The sequence below is a fragment of the Egretta garzetta genome, unplaced genomic scaffold (genome assembly GCF_000687185.1).
Source record: "Egretta garzetta isolate BGI_Z169 unplaced genomic scaffold, ASM68718v1 scaffold890, whole genome shotgun sequence".
In the NCBI taxonomy this organism is placed as follows: domain Eukaryota; kingdom Metazoa; phylum Chordata; class Aves; order Pelecaniformes; family Ardeidae; genus Egretta; species Egretta garzetta.
Genome location: NW_009258295.1, coordinates 254135 through 278024, shown reverse-complemented (window position 1 = coordinate 278024; position 23890 = coordinate 254135). Strand labels below are relative to the sequence as shown.

The window sequence follows — 23890 nt, the reverse complement described above, 5'->3', positions numbered from 1 at the left end:
CGGAGGGAGCCGTCGAGGGCGCCGCGTCCCGCGGGGGCTGCAGCCTGCTGCGGTGGCAGGGCGCGGGCTGCCTTTAATAAAGTTCCTGCCAGACGGAAATGGCTCAGCAGGACCATGAATCACGGCTTCCCATAACATTTAGTAGCAAAGTGCTTTTTTTAAATATGACCAGTTTAACAGGTTAGACAAAATGACTTCAAGAAATGTTATTGTAGGTTCCCTCTGATTGCAGAAAGCCGGGCAGCTTCTGAATCAATTTGATGGTTTACGGTTTCTAAGCTGTTAAAATGTGGGATTTTCTTCCTCACCCTCAGCACGCAGCCTCAGCGTGGCCAAGCATTTACCTGTCCATTTTCTTGCCATTTCCTCAACCGTGCACTCAAAGAGCTGGGCCAAGCCCAGCATCCAGGCCCCTGACCCAACCCATCTGGGGAGATGGCCCCCATCCCGCCTCCTCCCAAGGACAAGCCGAGGAGGTACCATGGCTGCGGAGCCCAGCTGCGACCCTTCCTTGGTGCCTCCATCCAGACCTTGGTGGCTCATGCACACGTTTGACTCCGGAAAATGACCCCACACCTATGATTTGCCAAGACGACTTTTACAACATTAATAGTAGCTATCTTTCCAGACGACAAAGAAGCATTAATAACGATCATCTCAACACTATGGGCAAATTTGGGGATTTTTTTTCCCCTCAGGTAACACCAGGAAAGCCCCGCTAAGTTCATAGAATCACTTTGGTTGGAAAAGACCTTTAAGATCATCGAGTCCAACCTTTAACAAGTTCAATGTATCTTGGCACCTGCTCGTGGCCATTTTTTTTTAGCAAAGCGGTTAAATCCTACTGCAGCGTGTGCTGGAAGGGTCCTTAAGAAAGGAACTCCGGAGAAGTGCAGGAGTTACTCTGCATCCAACGACATAATTAAATGTCGATTTTAACCCCGGTTATGACTGTCCCACCTAATTTCCACACCTGCAACAGTAATCCTCCTACCTGAATCTCACCTTCTCTTCCTTGGCCTTTAACAAATCTCCTGCCAGGCACAAATTCAGCAAAGGCAGCAAGAACGCCAGCCGCGTCCGGGCTGCCCGGGCGGCATATCTCCCACCCCGGCTGGAGGGGAGAAGGAAGGTCGCCCGGAGCCGCTCCCCTCCCTGGAGAGATGGGCGTTTTTGGATTGCCGCTTGTTTCTTTAAATGAGACGGCTTGTAATTGCTTCGCTAAATATTCAGTAGGATTTATGTTATAAAGGTGCAATATGAAATAGCAGTGAAGGTCACACACGCTCATGAGACGGGCTTGAAATATCCTTGGATATCCCAGTCCTTTCCAACTCTTTGCTCCCAAGGCCTCATGGTGGCATCGGAGCGAACAGGCAAAGCGTGGCAGGTATGTAATTCCGAAAAATTCCTATTTGAGGGGGGAACATCTACAGCCCTCCTGGGAGGATATTCAAGATGCCAATTGTCACAAAGGAGTTTGCAGAAATCAGTTCTTGCTCTTCTAGGCTCACGACTGTGAATTAACAACAATTTAAATGCAGCAGCACTTGCGTATAGAAGCAGTTACTGGAAATCAGCATCGCCTAAAAAGACAAAGTTACAACCGCGCTGACTGCGCTTGTCCAGGACTTTGTGAGAGATGGAATCACAACAGCGGCATTTTTCTTACTTGTTGCCCAAGAAAACAACCGGCGTTTTGATTAATTACAACACAGAACAAACAAAAACCCCCAGAAAAAAGAATTACCAGGCTTTAGAGCTGCAATCTGCCTTCCCAGGCTTGGAACGAGAGAGGTCGCAGGGTGGAAGTTTTCAGCCACTTGAGAAACAAGGCGGCGTCAGGGCTGTCCCCCGGTCACCGGCGGCCAAGTCCTCACCAGCTGGTACAGTCGGGGCCACGAGGGACCCGTGCACTCCTGGCACCGCACCCCGGCACGTTTATTGGCAGGGAGGAACTGCTCTGCTGAAGGGGAGCTACGGGTTCAACGCTTGAGCGTTCACGCGTTAGTTGGAAATTTAAGAAAAGTTTTGCGCGCTCTTTAGCCAAATCAAGCGCCAAGCAAGTCAGAAGCCGGCATCGCAGATTGACCGGCAACGCGACCTACGGGAAGTTAAAGGCTGCCTACAGCATCGGCGGTCGGGCAGAAAACCACCGCTGCCTCCCACTTCCCCACGTGCCGCTGCGCTACGTGTGGAGCTGCTTGCTCCCCGCTCCCGCGCCTTGTACGTGTTCAGACAAATGCAAAACGGGCACATGAATTCAAAGAAACCCAAAGATGCACGCCAGCACACAGCCAACTATTTCACAGGATCAGCCAAAGGGGATGTTCACACTACTCCGACATCTATCCGGTGACGAACACGCGCTTCCCTCTTCCTCGGAGATAAATACCCGATAAGAGAAATGTGAAAATGTAATATCCAATCTCGCGCTACCTGGAGCCATTTGGCCATTCCTTTCACTCACATTCCGCCACGTTTTTGTGTACATTACACCTGACACATTACACGCCCGGAATCTGCATGACAAAGCTCATTTTTATTCCGCTCCTAAACGTTGTACTCTAATTGTAATAAATAAATAAACCAAAATTGAATCTCCAGATTTTTAACTGCAGCCTGAGGCTTGCGCTCTGAATTGTCCTTACATTTCTAGGTGGCTCTCCTCGCACTCCCACGCGGGGTGGACACGTGCTCCGGGCAGGAGAAGGGCGATCCTTTCTTCCCTCGCCCTTTGCTCCGCACCGTTTGCTGGTTGGCAATAGCACAACTCTGAGTGACGCTTTAATAAAACATGGGGCTAATAAACATTGCGGCTATAGGGCCAGAGAATTGATAATGAACAGATTTATGTCAGATTATTCAATATGTGCCAGCCTTCCCTGCTCTCACACTCCCCAATTGCAAGTCCAACCCCAGCGTCTCAAGACGCCGGGAACGAGACCACGGTGGCCCCGCTTCCCCACCCCTCTGCAACAGGCACCCGTCGGAGAGCATCTCCCTTCTCCCCACGATTCAGCAGCTCCGGGGAGGGATGACAGCCATTCAGGGGTTAAAGAGAGGCAGTGAACCCCCAGCTAATGAGTAAGAATTCAGCAGGCAGTGTAAGATAAATGGAGCTTTCTCTGCTTCTGCTGGAGTCAGCATGAACTGCGGCCCTGCGGCTTGTTTGTGGCAAATGGAGTGCGCGAAATATCAAAGGGCAGTGATCCAGAAGAAGACCGACTTTGACAAATTTTAAATTGGCCAGAAAGAAAACCAGCAAAAAAAAAAAAAAAAAAAAATTATGCAATTCACTGTGTCCCCGCAATCTTGGCTTTCCTGCTATGGCACGGAATTAGTGGCAAAACAACAGCAATGATCGCCCGATGTTGGGAGCAATTACGAGCCATCTAAGTGAGATGCTTATCAGTGACTGAAGCTTTTAGAGCTCTCTGTATGTACAGTTGTAAGTGACTTGCTCTTGTGTTGCAGTCATTTTAATTAAAGTGTATGGAGTTTGCTGGGAGTAATTACCCTGTAGAGGAAGAGGGGAAAAAAACCCCTGAACAGGCTCCTGCCTCCTCCCTCCTCACATAGCCTGGCATTGGATTTTTGAGACCATTGGCAGAAAACTGTATCCCCCCCCCACCTTTCTCCCTGCATTTTGTCCTGGGGATGCTGGTGCAGCTCCCACCAGTGAGATCCAAAGATGCTCCGCAGGCATCCCGCGCCCACTCCGGGTGACGGACCCTCTGGAGCGGCCACCCGACAGTGACTACAGCCTCCCATTGCTCTGCTCCCCCTCTTCTTCCACCGCTTCAGGATTTAAACAGCCCAGCAGCCCTCTTTGTCGGCAGCCAGGGACTCTGCTCCTGGGAAAGGATCCGTCCGGCAGTCGCCGCGCCGAGGACAGAGTTTCTTTGCAGAGGCAGTAGGTTGGTCTGTTCGTCGGCAGAGCCAGTGCTTGTTACGGTGGGAAGAAGGTAAATACTCACAGAAGCAGCGCTCCTGCCGTGGTGCCATTTATCTGCCTGGGCCTGAGCTGACTGCTCAGCATATTGCCGTCTCTAACCACACATCTGATTTCTCCTTCCCCTGGAGACTCGCGCAGCCGAGAGGCAGCTCTCCTGCCTCGGCCACGGAGGGGCGAACACCCGCAGGAGGTGGGGGCCCTGACCGCGCAGGGAACTCGACTGCAAAGTGTGAAACGCCTTAGGAGAGCATTTGTTGGGACCCTGTTGCTGGGTCTCCATGGTTTGGTGCAGTCACGCTATCCATTTGCTCCTAAGGGCACTAGGTTTGCTCCTAAAGGCACTAGGTTTGCACCTAAAGGCACTAGGTTTGCACCTAAAGGCACTAGGTTTGCACCTAAAGGCACTAGGTTTGCTCCTAAAGGCCCTAGGTTTGCACCTAAAGGCCCTAGGTTTGCACCTAAGGGCCCTAGGTTTGCACCTAAGGGCCCTAGGTTTGCACCTAAGGGCACTAGGTTTGCACCTAAAGGCCCTAGGTTTGCACCTAAAGGCCCTAGGTTTGCACCTAAGGGCCCTAGGTTTGCTCCTAAGGGCACTAGGTTTGCACCTAAAGGCACTAGGTTTGCTCCTAAGGGCACCAGGTTTGCTCCTAAGAGCACCAGGTTTGCTCCTAAAGGGAGCCTAGCACAGGTCAAAAGTGAAGTTTTGTGAAAAGAATCTCCTTGCTGCAACTACAAACATTAGAACTGGTTTTTTAATTCCAACAGACACAGGCAGACAGAACACCACATCCGTCCATCCGGGCACCTGCGTCTGCTCTCTCACGCCGTAACACAGAATGTACGCGAGCAAGATCTGAGCTCAGGTAAGGCTGCTGCCTTGAGCTGGTCTGCAAAACTCCTGCTAACCTGCTGCTTGCCCAGAAAGCAATCGGCACAGTGAGGGAAAACAAGGAAAGTGTCAAAATACTGTCATTAAAAAAAGGGAAAACATCTTCGATGCCAGAGACATCAGGAAGCGCCCGGTTTCAGCAAACAGGCTGATCCTTCACACTCCCCGCACCCTTTCCAGTTATTTTTCTCTTCCCAAGGCGTATCAGAATGGTTGTTTTGTACATAAATTGTTGCACTGCCGTAAATTAAAAAAAGCCAACTAATAAAATGTAACTGCAGCAATAGCCACGATTTATCAGTCATTTGCAGAACACTTTTCCTCCTGAAGGATCCCAAAAGGCTTTATAAATTCAAACCATACTCACGTAGCAGGCTTCTTCCACTGCTGAAATGTAGTCAATTTTGGAGGTAAAAGGAGGCTCTGTAAGATTATACTCTTGTAGTAAGAGCTAGTAAAGAACTATTTAAAGAGTCTATTCCCCCGAGAGAGTACATATCTGATATTAAGTGCATTTTGCTGAACGCTCTGTATTTTGGGTTGTTGGGTGCATACAGGCGCTGGGATCATTTGGAGGGAAAGGCACAGCAATAACACAACACACGCGGTGACGTGCAAGCCACCGAGCACTGCGGACCACCCTGCATTTTGCTGAGGAGGTTGAAGAATATTTTTTATTTTCTGGAAGCTGAAGAGCAGACAGAGATCATTACTCAAAACTACCTCAGACACACAGTGATAGTCCAGCAGCCCAAAATGTCTCGGACCAAATTCTTAGTTACGCCAAATGACAGCAGCTGAAGGTTTGGCCCACGGGCTTTTAGCGAGCTGAGCAATTGCCGAGACGGAAACTAGACTAGACTGGATGTAAGGAAGAAATTCTTTCCAGCGAGGGTGGTGAAACCCTGGCAGGGGTTGCCCCGAGAGGGGGTGGAGGCCCCATCCCTGGGAACATTCCAGGCCAGGTTGGCCGGGGCTGTGAGCAACCTGATGTGGTTCAAGGTGTCCCTGCTCCTGCAGGGGGGTTGGGCTGGGTGACCTCTGGGGGTCCCTTCCCACCCAAAACATTCTATGATTCTATGATCTGTAGGAGGTATAAGACCCATTCAATTTAAAACAAAAAAAAAATCAGTTTAAAAAGACACTGTATTACACCCTAGGTATGCTAAATGCACACACGTATCATCTCTCTCACGTCTACGTACGTGCAGCTTGTCTCATCTGGTTTTCCCCCCAAGTTAGATGACAGTAAATAAAAATTATCATGAATTTGATAAAATGCCTCAGTGCCCCTTTTTAAGGGCTATAAACGCGTTCATCAGTCGCCAGCTGAACGGGCCGGTGCCCCGCCAGCCCCCGCGCAGACGTACCTAGCCGCTCCGCCAGGCGGATGTAGACGGGGTCCACTCGCCTCATCGTTTTCACCAGATCCTTCCTGCGGAATTTGATTTCTACCGTCCCCTCCGGTTCCAGGATTCCTCCTCTGATCAGTGACGGGAAAAGAGAAAAGAAAGGCACTTTCAGGTCATCGGACAAGGGGAAACACAAAATGGAATGGTTCAATGTTCTCTAGAAAGTATGTAAAAAAAAAAAAAAAGAAGAGAAGGGAGGGAGACAAAACAAAGAGAAAGAGAGAACAAGAAAGAAAGAATCTTAGCTCTTATTTATCCAATGCCACAAAGCACACCAGGCTTCACAGAAACGTGTCTGTCCGACAGCGTAGTAGTACAGCCTGGTACAAGCAATGCCCTCTGGAAGCCTCGTTTAAGCTGCGACCTGAAAGCTCTTTCAAAAGGCAGGTAAGCTTTATGAACCAAACCAATTAACCAGCCGTTTTCATTAGAGATCCTGCCCGCTCCCCGGGTCAAAGACAGAGGAGCACATGATTTGAAACTTGGGCTTGGTAAGTAAAACCACTTCAGTTTTTGACTGTGAAGGCGGGAGTGATGATGAGGAGGAAGGTCAGCGCTGGAACAGCAACAGCGATGAGAATTACTGCAGATGCGTAACGGCACTTAGGGACAGGATGACGTCCTTTGCAAAATAATCTCTTGGCTACTGGAGCTCTAGAGTCCAACTACAGCTCTGCAAACCACACACGGTCCTTCCTGATGTCTTGCAAGGTGGGGACCTGGCCTGAGATCTCCGAGAGGCGAGCTCACGCTGCCGGCACCCTCGAAAGGTATGGGGCAGAAGCAGCGGGAGGGAGTTGCTCCTGCATGCACCCCAAAAAACACTCGGTGCTCCCATCAGGAGCAAAATTCAGCTGGGAAGGGCAAGGGAAACGGGCGTCTGGAACGGGAATCTTCCCAATGCCTCCCCGCACACCCTTTTTTTCCTCCCCCTGGAGCAGCTGCCCAGGAATTTTGCCCTGCTGAGATGGTAGGAGTTGAGAGGACGCTTCTGGGAGTTTGCCTGTAGTTTTGTATCCTGTAACTGGATATTCCAGTAACTGGAACGTCTCTTAGGCAAGTTGTATTTAATTAAAAAAGCGCAACTACCCAGGTGCCCATACGACACATAGCACAACACTCGGGGATTTTAAAGTACACGCTTATTTACACTTATTTAATTTGCAAAATTGTACACACAGGCACTTGTTTCAAAGTGCAAAGCAGCGTGTGGAAATAGCAGAATGATAAAAAATAAGTCCGAAGCACCGGTGCTTTGCAAATGTTTGTCACGAACCTTCCCAGAGGCTGGCTCCCACCGGCTACAGAATTTACCTCTATGTCTGAGTCAGGAGGTGATCTGAATTGTCCTAGCTGTGATCGCTGCGGAGCAAACTCCTCCGAGGCATGGGTTACAACTGGGAAGCGGTCAGCCCCTTTCGGTAACAAGCTGCCGCGCTCCTAACCGCGAGCTTCCCACGCAGCCAGGTGGTTATGCCTCCAAGCAGGTGGTTACGGAGGGAGGAGAAGGCTGCCCTACCTGCTTTCTCGGTCTGCGTACATCTCCATGTGGCGAGGATTAATGGTAGGGTCGATCACAGCCCAGGATCCTCCTCTCAGCTCCGCTTGCGGCGGGATGTAAATGAGCACAGGTTGGTGATACTCTCTCAGGCCGTCCACGATGTAGGCACCAAACTTGAGCACTTGGTCGTACATGTCTGCAGAAAAAGGACACGGCGCTTGAAGTGACAGCGTGCCAGTGTGCCAGCCCTGCCCAGCTTGGTCAAACTGGGAAAACCCCACCGTTATTCAGCTCCTCTAACCACCTCCTGCCACCACATTGCAAGCTCTGGCTGGCGTTATCTGGACCTGGGCAAGACAGACGCCCACAGGCGATGTCCCCACATCAGTCCTGCTCCAGATACTGGGTCTCCACTCTGGAGCTCTGGTCCAGTGACTTCCAGTGACACCGCATCTATTCCCAAAACATGAGCTGCAGGGTCCTTGGCTCACACCAGCCGGCCCTACACCACGTGTCCCACAGATCATCCATCCATCCCTTCCTTTCCAGCCAAGCCAATGAGTATTTCAGCAGTTCTGGAACTCGGGTGGGGTATTTCTGTGCTTAGCACGAGCACAGCTGCCCAATTTCGGACTTACTGCTGTGGATCTGTATCACGATCCACGTAATGTGCATGGCACGCCTGACAGCTGCAAACCTTTTGCATATCTTCATAAAAATCAGTGTGCAGGAAGGGTCCAGGTGTGAAAGAGCATTCTGCTGCTCTTGCAGTAAAATCTGTTTAAGGCATTTTGCTCAAAATTAATAAGAACATCTCCGCTGAGTAAAGACTGTACGTTGAAAATAGCACCCCAAAGGTGATTTAAATAAAAGGGAAAAAAGGAAGGGAAAAGAATTTATGTGATCCGTTTATAACAGATATAGTTTGCCACGGAAACAGGCACCCTTGAATATAGATATTTTGCTACATGTAATTATATACAGAAGTCTCAAATCAAATACACAAAAATACCTATCAGGATCATCTAGTCCATCCCTTGGTTCACACAGGACCGTACCCTAACGTTTCCTTCCCAGTGCTTTCTAAAGCTTTCATTTAGAAATCCCGAACAATAAACCTACTACTTCTTTAGGGGCATTTCCGCAGCCAAGTAGAAGAAATTTTCCTCAGTATTCAGCCAAACTTCCCCTCCTTCCCCACCAGTTTCACGTTACTGCTCCCTGCCCCACCCTACATAGTCTCCCCACTCCTCTGGGCTTGCTATAAACAGCAGCAGGCTTTTCAGGGGGTTGTTCTCTCCTTAGCCACACTATAGGTATTCATTGCACTGGAAGGGGCTGCCCAGGGAAGGGGTCGAGTCCCCAGCCCTGGGGGGATTTAACAGCCGGGCAGAGGCGGTGCTGAGGGACAGGGTTTGGGGGTGGGATGGCAGGGGTAGGGGAGCGGTTGGGCTGGGGGAGCTTAAAGGGCTTTGCCAACCAAACGATTCTATGATTTCTCAGGTCTCCCAAGACAGTATTTTCAATCCTCTTCATCATTTTTGCTCTTTGCTTAGTGCCTCCCCCAGTTTGCCCAAGTTTTCCTGGCCATTAAAACACCAGCACATCGAGCAGAAAAACGGGGCGGGTTGCACGTACTTAGCACGCACACACCCTGGCCTTCAGCAACAGCCCTAAAAGACCGAGACGCTTTTATTCATCCCAAATCCTTAAATTCACTTGAGAAAGCCGTCATTTCCAGGGAAGAAAGAGATGCCAGCCAAGGTTCCCTTGTCGTTTAACCCCGGTTTAATGTTAAACACAAACATGAAGACGATTAAGCCCTTAACTCTTTGCACACCCCCCCCCACCCCCCCCTCACCTATAGACACACACTAACACACATACAGCGAGCCAGCGGCGCATTCCAAGGGCGTATCTCCCTCTCAGCACCATAGACACTGATGCCATCTCTCCAGTTCATTTGCAAGGTCATTGTCCGAGCACCCAAGAACAGGACTTCCATGTTATTTAAGGCACGTCAGATGCTGACGAAGAGAAGAACAATTTATTTCTTCTAATTGCAAATAGACATCAATTCTGGCAGAGACAGGGGACTGGGAACCTAACAAAACTCCAACCTTTTCCTTTGTCCTAAGCAAAGAAAAAGACCTCAAAAGGGGTGACAAATTTATTACTAATTACACAATTATTTTATTATGTAGTGCTAGTAATAAACCACTTGAAGTACTTTCAGCTAATTCTAGTGTTAAGAAAATAATTGCTTGATTCAAATTATTTTAACTGAATTAATTCTTTACTAGACATTTTTTACTAGTGCTACATAATAAAATAATTGCATAATTAGCAAGACATTTTTCATTCCTGCCAAGGGTATATATTTTACTCAGGTTAAGTGTAGAAAAAAAGCGGTGTTACTTGTTTGACCAAGGCAGAGGGAGGAGGAGCAGAGAAACTGAGAGAAGCTTGATGCTTTTGGTGCAAATCCCCCCAAATCTCTTTCAGGTTTACCAGGTGGCATCAGTGAAGCTCAGGGAAGGATCTCTGTGCCTACAATACTTTCAGGGCCAGTCCAAGCTATCCAGAAGCATGAACTTCACCGCTATGCCCTCCCGTACACAGTTACTCCTTTGGGGATCCTGCACATCATTTTTCTGGAACGTCCCAGCAGCCTTAGCTTAGTATTTTATGATTTATGGATTTACACCAAGCGTTGGCTTCTCTTGCACGCTCATAACTTCCACCGAGGTCAACGGACCCGCTGCTGCACCAGTTTCAGGTCCGGCTGTAAGCACTCCTGCTGTAGAGGATTTCCTCTTTTTTTAAGGTAATAGCTTCCACTAATGGAGACAACCTGCTGGCCAGCGAAGGCTCCCCGTGGTGCCACGCACAGCTCCAGACCACAGAAGCTGTGGAACTCCAGAGAGGAGCCAAGGGGGACTGCAGCGTCCACAGGCTATGGAAGGGTTCCTGGAACGTCTCTAGCACTAACGGCAGCCTGCTCTTCTGCGGGGTTTTCCTCTCCCACCATCTCAACTGTTCAATTTGCCTACACTTACCATGTCAGCAAAGTGGGGACTCTTAAGGAATGATTATCTTTACGAGGTAAAATGTAAGTCGAGTTGATGAAGATCATAGAAATACTGCAAAGACAACCCAAGACACCTGCCTGTGGTCCCCATGCCACCAGAACATAGAATCATAGAATCGTTTAGGTTGGAAAAGACCTTTAAGATCATCAAGTCCAACTGTTCCCCTAACCCTGCCATCCCACCACTAAACCTTGGCCCTAAGCACCTCACCTATCCTTTTAAACACTTCCAGGGATGGGGACTTGACCACCTCCCTGGGCAGCCCATTCCAGAGCCTGACAACCCTTTCCGTGAAGAAATTTTTCCTAATGTCCAACCTAAACCTGCCCTGGTGCAACTTCAGACCATTTCCCCTCGTCCCACTGGAGAGGGAGAAGAGGTTTACCAGGGAGAAGAGGTAAACCTCCCCGATTTACCTTGATACCGTATTTGAGTGTGAAACTACGAAACGTTTGCCATACTGTGCCAACTGCCTTTTACTTGTGGTTTTGCTGCATTCTCCGCTCTTACAAAGGAAAAGAGCACACCAAATTTAACTGCTGCAGGTGGTAAACGATGCCAGGTCTCAGCGGTGCCCACTGCTTTGTGCTGGAGCAGCCCGTGCAGCCCTACTGCCTTGGTAGGGTGCAGGCTCTGTAAACTGTTAATACCGTAGCTAACATACTTACTATGTTAAAAACAAACCCCAATCGCTTCTATCCTCGCCCGTGCAGCGAAGAACACCACACACATTTTAAGAGCAGGCTGTTTGCACCACTCTTCTCGCAAAGAAGTTGCTTATGTTGAGACCGGAAAAATGAAAATGAAATATTATATTTGCGGGTCAAATTTAATTCTTGTATTAACGTAAACCTCACCATAATAAGGCCCTTGCAAGACAGAAATGCTGCGCAAGTCCTCTAGGAAGAGCAGTGCTGTTCGTTATTCGGCGGGGCAGACGGTTTGCAGCACGCTTCCCCGTTCTCTGCCTGCCTGCTCAGCTGCAGTGTGCATCAGCGTCTACCACGCAGAGACATGAAATCTGCTGGAAGCTGTTATCATTACCCTGTATGTGTAAATATTGGCAGTCAGAGGCATCAAGCATGCTAGAAAGGCTGCAGACAGCTTTTTGCATTTCCATAGTGTCGGGCAGCGTGCCCTGAACCTCCAAAGCTGGAACGGATCTCATCAGCTTGGCTGGATTATCAGATAGGACCTGAAGGTAAACACCAGGCGTATATTGGCTGCAGACACATAAAGTCCCTCATAAAAAAAAAAAAAGCCATACCGTCATTCAACATCCAGGTAATCAGAGATTTAAAACAGCCTTTTCATTCTGCTCAAATTTTTTTTTATTTTTTTTTTTTATTGTTATTTATAACCGGTCCCAGGAAAAAAATAATAAGTAAAACATGAAAAACCAACTGCGAGTGACCCTGTAGCACAAGCAGCGCTGCGGTTTAATGTCGCGGGGATTTGCATGCTATCAAACTATTCATGCCGAGTCCAAGACCCTGGTGCTAATTTCCAGTAGATTTCACGCTTGATGTCTCCCCGTTGTGGGTCACTGCCGGTTCGCCTAAATAAACCACTTCCAAATGGCTCCTCCATCTAAATATTCAAGCCAGTTTTTATAATTTAATTTTGCATTATGCTGAAGAGCCTTCCGGCCAGAGCGAGCTCATTGGGGAAACCACCAATACCATTGTGATATGCCTTTATTTATGTTAGTTATTTATTTATTTTACAGCTTGAATTAGACCTCCTAGGCCGACTTGTAAAGAGAGGGGTTGTTTTTTTTTTTTTTTCCCTCTTTTTTTTTTTTTCCCCCCTCCGCTAATGTCAATTTTCAGCATAGCAAGAGCTGTCTCTAATCTTTTCCTACTCATTACACACAATTTTGGAGTCATTTTACCCACAGTGCAGTCGGCTCCTGGCAGTGTGTTTGTGTGCACTGAGGGGTGGCATAATTGTTTATTTTCCCTCCCTGCATAATCCCCAGCCAGCACTGAAACCAAAACTGCAAACACCTCCCCGAGGGACGCCGAGAGCGGCGTCAGGAGAGCCCGGCGCGGGAAAATGCACGGACCAAGGTGCAAACTGCGAGGGCTCTCTTCTCCCCTCCTCTGCGGTGGCTCCCTCCTCCTCCCGCGTCCAGCTGGGGACACGCAATACAAAGATCCGCATCCTCCTAGCGCCTGTTCCACCTCGGGTCGTAACCCCAAAGCCCAACTCAGCTCCCGAGGAACCCGGCAAAGGGCACTGGCAAAGCCAACAGATCTCGCAGTAAATCAAAATAATCTCATAACTGCCAAGCATTCATTAATCAACTACTTCCCCACAAACCGCGTGGCAGGGAAAGCAAGTCACGAAGGGAGTGCAGTAGCAGCACACGGAGCAGAAACCATCCTGAAAGGTAGCAGGTGTTCTCCAGAGGAAAGCATTTTGCCATCTTTTGTCGTCGGCCGTCTTTGCATCCGCAAACTTAACGGCGTTGCTTCCTGCCCTGCTAATGAGACGGCGGAGCAAGACAGCTTTTGTCACCCCACAGTCCTTCCAGAGCAGGACCTTTCACTGTGTTAGGGCACCTGCAACTTTTCTTCTGGGTTTGTTAAGTGCCACAAGCAGGTAAGAAGCCGTCATCTTTCACTGATTTAAATTTTATAGTATCAATCTCACATTCTTGGCACTTGACAAAATTTAAAGTAGCAATACACGGTGCAAAAATCTAACTGCTGGTGTATTAGCTCAGTGGTTTTATAGCTGTTCACTTCATACGAACATCACTACCACCAAGAGAGTCAACTGGGAGACAGCCCTTGGCAGGACAACGTTACGGTGGGAAAAAACCCATCAATGAGACAACGCTTTCAGTTGACAGACGATGCCTATACATTTCTGATACGCAATATTGCTGGCTTATCCAGCCCCAATTTTAAGCTGTGGCAGAAGGATATAAAGTTTCCCGAGCAGAAGGGTTTTCCTGAGATTAGTGTTTAATTAGCCCAGGTTGGCAGCTGTAAATTTTGTTAGCAACTAGACCACTGTTAACATCCAATTGCCTGTTCTCACTGCAGATGATCTGGCCGGTTCCTATAACTGTATATGAGGGTACGTACAAAAATACAACTGCATTGCTTATTTTGAAAAAAACTTGCTATCAAATTTGCACCTTGCATATTCTACGTTCTTCCTGCCATGTGCCTATTAAGACAAGACGCACATGGGGAGGAGAGGAATGAAACCCTCCATCACCACAGCTATGGCAGCACAGAGCGTCCCTCTCCTCTAGCTGGCTGCACGACGATCACAACCGACTTTCAGCAGAGCTGGGCAGAGCACCGACATAATTTCCGAGAGCTGACATGTCCAAGCACTCTGGGAGGCCTAGAAAAGCATCCCCTCATCAGCATTTCTAAGGGAGGTCACATACTTGCCATGAAAGAGGGGGGCTGGATGCAGACTGCATCAAAGATGGATGAAGCAGATCCACTCTGCAAGTTTATGGGCGCAAGCTCTCACCACCGTTAAGCCAACCCAACAGCTACCTGCTGCCCGAAGACGTGACCTGTTTCTGCCCCTTGGCACATACTGCCACTGCTGGTCTGTCCCCGGAGAACCCCTTCAGGATGCTAAACCAGTAGAGCTAGTGGGTATGGCGCAGCGGGGAACAGCAGCGGTGCCCCGAGCAGTAAAAGGCAACACTAAAAGGGGATGCAAATTGATGTTACCTTTCATTCCACCAGAGAAGCCTCTCCAGTTAGCAAAGACCATCAGAGGCAGCCCTTCTCTGTTAAAGTCATTGATAGCCTGCGCAGTTTTAAAGGCTGAGTCAGGGAACCACACCTGACCAGCCTGCTGGATTATCTGTTGGGAATAAAAAAAGATCGTTAAGCCTTGAAACACTTACGTTAACGTAAGAGTTGGCACAAAACTATAGAAATGGATGCAACAAGAGGAGCAATGAGGAACCAGCAATGAGGAACAAAGCACGTGAAATGCTTAGGATCTGCCTGCCCACAGAAAGAGTGGGACAATCCTTCTGTGACCAACATCAAGAGGAGTGTTCCCACTGATTTAGCTAGAATTTTTTGGAAAGCCTGATGCTGACTGCTGTATGAAGGTGAAGGAGAAAAAGAGAGAGGAAAGGATACGCAAAGGACAAAGCCCAGAAGAGGTGATGTAGGGCCAGAGCTGTGAAATCAGGAAGGAGAGAAGCAAAATGACAGAGCAGAAAGAGCATGAAACGCTATGGTCACAGCAAGCCAACGGGGGAATGACTTTCGCTTGCTAGATCTCCTGGGTCCCAATCCCCGCATCCCACCTGAGCCCCAGGAGAAGCAGGATTGCTGGGGAACGCGTCTCCTGCACGAATGGCCAACACCACCGTCCATTCGCTCCTCCCAGCGACCGCCACACATGAGCACCCCATCAAGGAACACTTATACATTTTGTCCCACATTTGGCACACACACACAAAAAATCCCATCAAAACAAACGCTCTTTCCACAGAGACATTTGCAGAGGACAAACAAGCAACCGAGGAGACGTTCAACCTACCTTGGCCTCAGAGTCCAGGTTTGCAGGATCAGCAGGGATGCTGAGCTCCACCGTCCTCGTTTCTACGGCAACTACTCCTACAGGTATTCCGCCCAGCCTGGTAACACGCGAGACAAATCAAAATTCATATTTCTATTGTTACACAACTAGAATTTTTTTCCAATTTGCATCAAAACACTCAAGGGAGACAAATAAAGCAAGCAAGCGGCGGAAGCGGCGTTCGGGCCGTTCTGAGGAGTGTAGCCATGTCCCTGGAGAATTTCACAGTAGAATTTACAGTTCTCAAAGCAAAACCTAGTTCTAAAAATTAGCACAATACCTCACTAAAAATTAAATAGAATAAACCAACGGCCACATTCTGAACAAAATAGCTACGTCTCCACCACCCTTCACCTGCCACAACACAGATTTTGATACTGATGGTCCTGATGGGAAAAACCACGAAGACCCAAGGCTTCCCGATCCCCATTTTCACAAGCCCTGTCAGCGGATGAGATACATCCACAGGCTGCGTGTGCCTAAGGAATGCTGCTGCCTCAGCCACCCTAAACCTTCACCGCTTACAAAAACTCCCTCTCCCAAGAGGTTAGGGTGAATGATGGGGAGAGGTTTGGGTTTGACCGTCCACCTCCTCCCCAGACCCTCTGCTGCAGGGTGACCGCGAGGGTGGGAAGGACGCGGGGACAGGGGACGGGCAGGGAGCAGAGGCACCGGGGAGGATGCTCAGCTCCACTTCCCACAGCATCCAACCACTCCTTTACACAAAAGGCGTATCGCTTGCCATGACAACCGCTTACTGCCAGGACGGGAGTCCCAGCAGAGCCCACGCTCTCCCCTCAGCCACCTCCGGCTGGATGACACGGGCTGCGGGCAGAAAAAGCGACAAGGCCTATGTGCACTAGGGGGCTGAAAATATTCCCATTCGCTATGATTAAGAGTCTGCCTAGAAACCCGTAATTGCAGAAGCCGTCTTAAATCGGTAACTTATAACTTCTATATTAGGGCCCATGTGACCTAATAAAGAACATCTTTATCCAAGTATTACAGTTATTTATTGAACTTGAAAACAGCTCAAAACAACTTCTGTTTTCCATTATACTTCATATAAATTTTATCAGGCTAGCACATGAAGATGCTACATCTTGTTTTATAGTGTGTCCCTGGACAAGTTGCCATAGAATAATAAAAGACAATTTACAGCCAACAGCACACATATTCCAAACATACATACAAAAGATGAGTTTTGGCAGCACTTACAGTAACAATCCCAGAAGAATACATTCGTATTTGTTTTTTCAAAATGCCACTGCTTTTGAAAGAAGTCAGTTGCATTTATTATATATACCTGGGTGTGAGAGTCCAAAGCAACTTTGAATTTGTCAGAAGAAAGGAACTGCAAGTGAAGCTGAGCATGGGCCTGGATGGAGACCTCTTAGCTTTGCCAAATCATTGATTCCCCTCCCGCTCCCTGCCTCTGGTACACTGCTTAACCTAAAAGCCTTTAAATAATTATAGGACGTTGTGAGATAAAACTTTAGAGTGTCACGGATGGCAGATAAAAATACCAAAGTGTATCAAAAGGTCACAGGACACCCCAAGGTTACGTGCTACGCTTAGGAGCAGAGTCAGCGGGCATTTTCGGCTCCTCTCAACAACGTATAAAAAAAAGGGTGGTGAAACCCTGGCAGGGGTTGCCCCGAGAGGGGGTGGAGGCCCCATCCCTGGGACCATTCCAGGCCAGGTTGGCCGGGGCTGTGAGCAACCTGATGTGGTTCAAGGTGTCCCTGCTCCTGCAGGGGGGTTGGGCTGGGTGACCTCTAGGGGTCCCTTCCAACCCAAACCATTCCATGGTTCTATGATAATCAAAGATCAGACAACATTCTGAGCAGAAAGGACCCTCAGGGCCTGTGTAGCCCATACCCCACCATGCTGCTCTGCCTTGAGCACAGACTCCTCCCTCCTCCTGCCCCGATACGGTCGGTATCTGAAGAAATGGGTGTGTTTCTCCGTACCACATTCTGCACTAGGGTAGCCTGAAGGCAGTTCCAAACCCATAAAAGACCCTCATCTTAAGAAAAATCTTAAAAAAAGAACAGAGGGACATTTTGCTGGCCATGCCCCTCGTATCTAGAAGCCTCCTTCAGTTTTTATGCAGCATTTCATTAACATATTAACAGAGCTCCTGATGGCTGTTTTAGAGATGTCCCGAATGGATGCAGTCTCCAAGATGTTGCACGTGAGCTGGAGTGAATGCCAGAAGCTTTGCTATTTATGACCTCTCCTTGGGAGAACTCTGTAGAGCTGTGGCTTTAAAGAGTCTAAAAGAGAAATGGGAGCTCCCAGTGCCAAATATTCTGGGGCCACATGTGCTATCAACGTAACGGAGATAAGAAACAGCATTGATTCATGGCTATGCTGGCTGGGAGCCTAGTTGGCTATCCCAGTTGTGCTGTGTGTTTGAGGAGCAGTGGTGTCTCTCCCTGCCTCCCACTGAATGCTCTGGTAATCAAACCCAGCATCACCAGGGACATCCTGGTACTATGGTCAGTCCTTGTCACCAGCCTGGTGTGGCTTGAGGCTGATGGAGCCTGACCCCAGGGGTGGCCACAGGGTTTCCAGAAGATTGTAAGCATTACCAGGTGATTTGGCTCTGGATTGCTGGCACTGTGATACTCACAGTACGGGAGGTGAAAGGTCTGTAAATAAAGATTTTTCTTTGACAAAGACTTCTACCAGTAACTAAGGCACCCTGAACAGCCATCATGCATGGCATGACCGTACCTCATTAAATGTAATACCTGAAGCCTCCAGGATCCCATTCATGCACTTCAGGGTTTTTTTTCTCCCCTCTCATTTGTTAACAAAAAAAAAAAAAGAAAAGAAAAGGCTGACAATTAACCAAACCCACTGACATCAATTAGGAGCTGGGAGTCTGCTGGAGGCAAGAGCATGAAGCTCTGCCTTGAGAGGAGAGCTGGTGGTAGCCTGAGGAATGACAAAGGATAAGCACACTGCATTTGGACAGCCAGGCACTTGTCGTGGAAACTCAGGGGAGATAAATGTACTCTTTCAAAATGGCTTTATTCTGAGAGGACGTAGGCAATCAGGTCAGGGAACTCACAGCGCCATTTTGGAGGGGGCAAAAGAGTAAAGAAATGAGAAAAGAGGTGATTGAGGGGCTTTTGAGCCCAGCTGTGATTTGCACTCTGTCAAAACGCGGGATCCCATCTCCAGGCTTCTGTTTCCTGCTCTCAGAGTTCACGGACCCGCAAGACCGAGAACGACCCAGGCTGCCAATATTTTCAAGGCAGGGATCTAAACCTCGAGGCAATGGGGAACATTTTAGAATCCTGCACAGGTGCCACCTGGCAGCAAGGTAAGGGGAAGTGATGCCCCTCGGGAGGAGGCGAGTGGCACAGGTCTCTGGAGCCACACGTCCCTACATCACGACAAACAACTACGATCAGGTGTGGCGGGCGCTGGGTTGGAAAAATGCTGCGAGTTATTCCACGCAAACCTCAACGTCAAGCTCTTCTCTATGCAGGGTTTCTTGCAGGTTGCTCTGGTTTTAGCTGAACTTTTCTTGCAAGTTGAAGAGGTTCGCACACCAATAAACTGAGTGATGCACCTTCGACCAAGTCGGAAGGGCAAGGCGGCCTCACTGTGCAACCATATACCTAGGGAAGCACGTGTTGTCTGCCATCATTTTCAACAGTATCTTTTGGCTTTTGTGCATTTGTGCATGTTAAAGTATCTTTTGGCTTCTGTGCATGTTAAAGCTGTCACCTCCAAGCAAAACAGGAGAAAGGAAGAAACCATGCTTCATGCGCGTGGTGAAGAAGTATCCTATTCAAGGAATGACTTATTTTTACTCACAGCCATCAACGTTCAAAGGAGGTTCTAGAAAAATGCAAAGCATAATGAAAACTTGCTTTTTACAAACATCTAAAATGCCTCTTAGAATTTACCTTGCTCTACCAACCACAACTGTCTGCGCCCAGGGCTGCATGATCTCCAGGAATGAGCCACTGTCAAAGAAACCACTTAGCCACTGTCCTTTTTGACCTAAAGGGAAGGGAAAAAAATGGAAATATCAGAAGAGGGAGGAGGGAGAGAAGAAAGGAGAGAAACTATAAAAGGAGCAAGTGAAACTTGCTTAAAATTGCCAACCGGAGAACTTGGCGCTGTCTTTTTATTTATTTATTTTTAAATAGATTATAATACAAGGGAACATTAGACAGCTGAGCATTTGTCTGCCTTCAGCCATCATGTCTGATTTCATTTGCTAGTCTGCATAAAGACAGTCATTTATCAGCAAAAGCATCATTTATTGTTAAACGATGGGGTTCGGATAGCAGAGGGACTTTGCATGCTTTTAAATAAATAACTGTTTTTTTCAAGACACTACAAACATTTGTCAAAAGGCAGTAAAGTCATTAAAGATGTTTTTCAAAGTGCCTATTCCTATTTGAAAACTTATCTCCAATTTTAAAGGCAGGATTAGGCAGAATCAAGGGAGAAGAAAGAATGCCGAAGAAATTCAGGAACTAAATGTAAAAGATTCTGTGATATTTTAAAACCAGGCATCTGAGCACGTTTCACACATTCTTTTAGAAAAACTGACACGAAGGACTCTGACACCAAAAGCCTACTTGCTGCACTTCTCCCTGACCGAAAGCAAGCCCCAAGCCCCCACCCAGGATCAGGCCGCGCGCCATCGGACCCCTTCTCTCGCCCAAAGGCGGCAGCAACTTCCTACCGCTTGAGAGAAACCAAACTGCTCCTGAAGAGCACATTACCAAGATGACTGTGCAGTTCTAAGAGAAATAAACTTTGCCTGGCCCTTGCAGATGATCAGCTTCTACCTGAAGTGCGAGGGCTTGATTGCCCTGGTCTTGCTCGCTCATCATAGAATCATAGAATTGTCTAGGTTGGAAAAGACCTTTAAGATCATCGAGTCCAACCTTTAACCTAACCCTGCCATCCCATCACTAAACCCTGTCCCTAAGCACCTCATCTACCCTTCTTTTAAATACCTCCAGGGATGGGGACTAAGAACTGGTATGAGCTGCCCTGTATGAAGCCAGTGCAGGATCAGAGCTGGGGCTCCTCCAGCACCACAAACTCCCATGTATTGACTGTACCTCTCCACCCCCATGCACAACAACAGATCTGTGCGCCAACAACCCACCTGCATTCCTTCAAATGGAATTCTCTGGATGACAGTTACCCCCAGGGTGGCAGTTTACGGTGTATTTCTCTACATTCCACATGTGTTTAAATGGACAAAAAAGACACTATGACTGAGTTACGCCTGCCGACGCCGATCCGGGCAGTGGCACGGCACTGTTTCCACTCTCCAGACAGGAAGACCACGGCAGGAAGGTTTTTCAGTATTTCAGCTTGGGCCCTACCTCAGTGAACAGGTAAGGGCACGACGAAGAGCTTTTATTTGGGCTGACTGCTGATGCTGGACTGGGGAGTGACGAGTAAGGTTTGCAGACAGCTCTGTTTCTGCCATCCTCCAGCCTGTGTAAGCTGTACATCCCAAAGCCCAGGCATCGAGATACTCTACCCACCCAGACAACTACAGAAATCACAGCTCTGGGGATACCTGCTTTCCACTGGGGCTTCATGAAGCTCTGCCAAAAAAAAAAACCAAACCCAAAAAACCCAAACCCAAAATCCCTCCCAGCTTTACCCCTTGGCACACAGCTTCTGAGGAATGCTTTAATCTGAACAAGCACCTCTGCTTCTGCAAACCCAAGTCCAAAACCAATTAAAAGTGGAGATCCAAGCAAGCTAACCTCTGCTGACTTAAACAGGATGGAGAGTGTTTTATCAAAACCAAACTTGTAATTACTGTGTTCTACATTCCTTGCCTCTGTGGCCCCACTGTAAAATGTGACCATCCATTTCAAAATTATCTCTTTATCGTGAGCCCAAAGCTGATCGTTTAGATTCTGGCCTCGTGTCGGGCGTCAGTTTGAAGAATATCACGGCAATATCTCCTCTAATAAATGGCTTTAACTTTTCACCTAGGAGATATCTGCTTTAACTTATCACAGGGAATCATCTGCTTTCCTTAACGCTTCCACTAAATTAAAATCTGAAGTCACTCGATTTGGAAGCCAGCGTTAGCTGCACTCAGACAGCTGGATGAATTACTTGAGAGATGATGAAAAAATATTATCCAAAACCAGAAAACTTAGTTTACCACAAATCTCATTTTAGCCCCCCAAACTCATTAATAACAGCAGGCATAATGGTCACCCAGTTTGCAGCTTGCACACAGGCTTGTACACAGGCTGCACAACCCCAAAAGCATGCAAGGGGGTTCGGTGGTTTGCAGCTTTTCCAACACAATTATTCTCCCAAGATCTGCAGGAATACTGTGATTCCTTTAGCAGACAGACCCTTTCTATATGAACTTTCCTCTGAAGCATAAAAAAAAAAAAAAAAAAGAGAAAATCTGTAAAAGTAACTAATAATTGTAAGTGTCCTTAAGCACTCAGAATTTACATGCTATTTTTCGATATGATATTAAATTTGTTTAGAACTAACTACTTTATAAACTCTGAAATGTATCTGGATTACAGACATAAAGCCTTGATAAAAGATGCATTATGGCGTATCCTGGCCACCAAAGATCTACGTACTTGGATTTGGACGTCCAGCCAGCATCCAGCGAGGGTCATAGGGAGTCTTGGTAGGAACAAACTCTATGGTTCTATCTATAGGATCCTTGACTTTGAGGATAGGGACAGGGCTGTATACACTCTAAGGGAAAAAGAAAAATATTGAAGGAAATAATTCTTCATGGCTTTGTACCAAACACCAGCTCTAAAGGACCTGGTCGGAGTCCTCTTTCCCCCACGCTGCACAACCCTGCGACTGACGGGATCCCAGAGACTTGGCAAGAGCCTGAAGAAACTTCCAAGGTGCTCCATAGACTCTCTCAAAGCCTCCTTTGGCATCACATGGCATACACTGTACTTCATTTGCTCTTGAACTTCAGGCATAGCCAGCACTAGTGAGGGGTTGCAATTTAATTTTTGAAAGGTGACCAGGCCACCTGACTCACTCTATGCACTCTTGCCTGCAGGAAGGTGACCTGCATGTTCTTGTCGCTGCCTTCCTGGCTGCGGAGCAGCTTGCACATATACATCAGCTCCTACAAATTACTGCCTTGGAGGGGAACCTTTAGAGTCTTTTCAGTAGCAGAGACAATCCACTGCTTATATAAAATCCTGCTGCCCAGAGTACTGACGGCAGCACGCCAGGGGAGTGATGTGAAAGTACCCCCGGCAGCGCCAGGCTGCCCCGCATCCCGGTTCCTATACAGCACTTTAAAAAAAACAACCCCAAACCTATTTTGTGTACTTCAATACCATAATGCCTTGATCGTGAGCAAAGGCTAGGCACCATACCAACACAGAAACAAACCCAGAGATGCAGAGAACCCTCCACCCCCAAAACCCTGTGAACAAAGTGAATGGGTGACGGCACCTTGCGCTCCTGCAGGGCCGCGAGTTACCTTTGGCATGTAGGAAAGCCACTGCAGAATAGTGTAGACTCCTTCAAAATCATCACACACAGTGCTGTGCGTCACCCCGTTGTTGTGCATTATCTGGATCCCGCCCAGCTGGTTATTGGAGGTATAAACTTCCCGTCCAAGCACCTTTTGAAAGAAAAACAGGAAAACCCGTCAGAGGATGGGATGTGACAAGGAGGCGTTGACCAAGGAGATACGTACAAGCCCATCCCTGCAGCAAGCTGTGATCACTTCAACACCAAAGGACGGAGCAAACCACGCACAATACACCTTCCCAAGCGCTGTGTGCAGGTCTTCGGAATAGTGACCCCCCAAGACCTTCCCAAGCGCTGTGTGCAGGTCTTCGGAATGAAGGGAGTGATACAAGTGGGGAAACTGAGGCAGAGGGCAGTTATATGATTTGCCCTTCCCCAAGCAGCAATGGAGCTGATACGTGACCGAGTGTCCTGGGTGCCGACGCAAGCTCAGCTCACTAATTCAGAATTGCTCGATGACGACTGGTAGGGTGGACCCATTTAAACCTCTAACTGGGGAACAAACCACCACCGTGCACGAAGATGAGTATAGCAAAGACAAAGCCCCACCAGCTCCTTGGAGAGACTGGAAAGAATAAGACTCTGACTGCTGGGCTTCCAATTCTCTTGCACGGCTCCATCTCTAATCTCAGCCCAGGCACCGCAGCTCTTTTCTCATTCTCCTGCTGTCTCTTTCCATTTGCCCTCTCACTGACTGATACACTGATCTCTCGGTCACTCGGCTTTCTGCTCCACTGAGTCCATATTACTAATAACACCTCTGCCACGGCCAGTTTACCTCATGAAGGCAGGAGCACATCATTACAAAATAAACTCATAACTTTGACATTCTAGCAAATACATGCCGTTTGTTATTTTTATGGGTTGAGTCTTTCTAACAGACAGAGGGCATTACATACCTGCTTCATT

The 23890-nt window shown here is 48.1% G+C and overlaps 1 protein-coding gene across 1 annotated transcript in view; it reads right to left on the bottom strand.

Annotated features, from left to right (window-relative positions):
- Positions 1-23890, bottom strand: part of ACACA (acetyl-CoA carboxylase alpha) — a 136575-nt gene that overhangs the window by 12852 nt on the left and 99833 nt on the right. Inside the window, exons 45-51 of the mRNA XM_009638321.2 lie at positions 22929-23072; positions 22051-22171; positions 19360-19456; positions 15392-15488; positions 14563-14698; positions 7779-7956; positions 6218-6330 (exon numbers count right to left, since the gene is read on the bottom strand). Coding sequence (XP_009636616.1) covers positions 6218-6330; positions 7779-7956; positions 14563-14698; positions 15392-15488; positions 19360-19456; positions 22051-22171; positions 22929-23072 — 886 coding nt within the window. The remainder of the gene's footprint in view (positions 1-6217; positions 6331-7778; positions 7957-14562; positions 14699-15391; positions 15489-19359; positions 19457-22050; positions 22172-22928; positions 23073-23890) is intronic.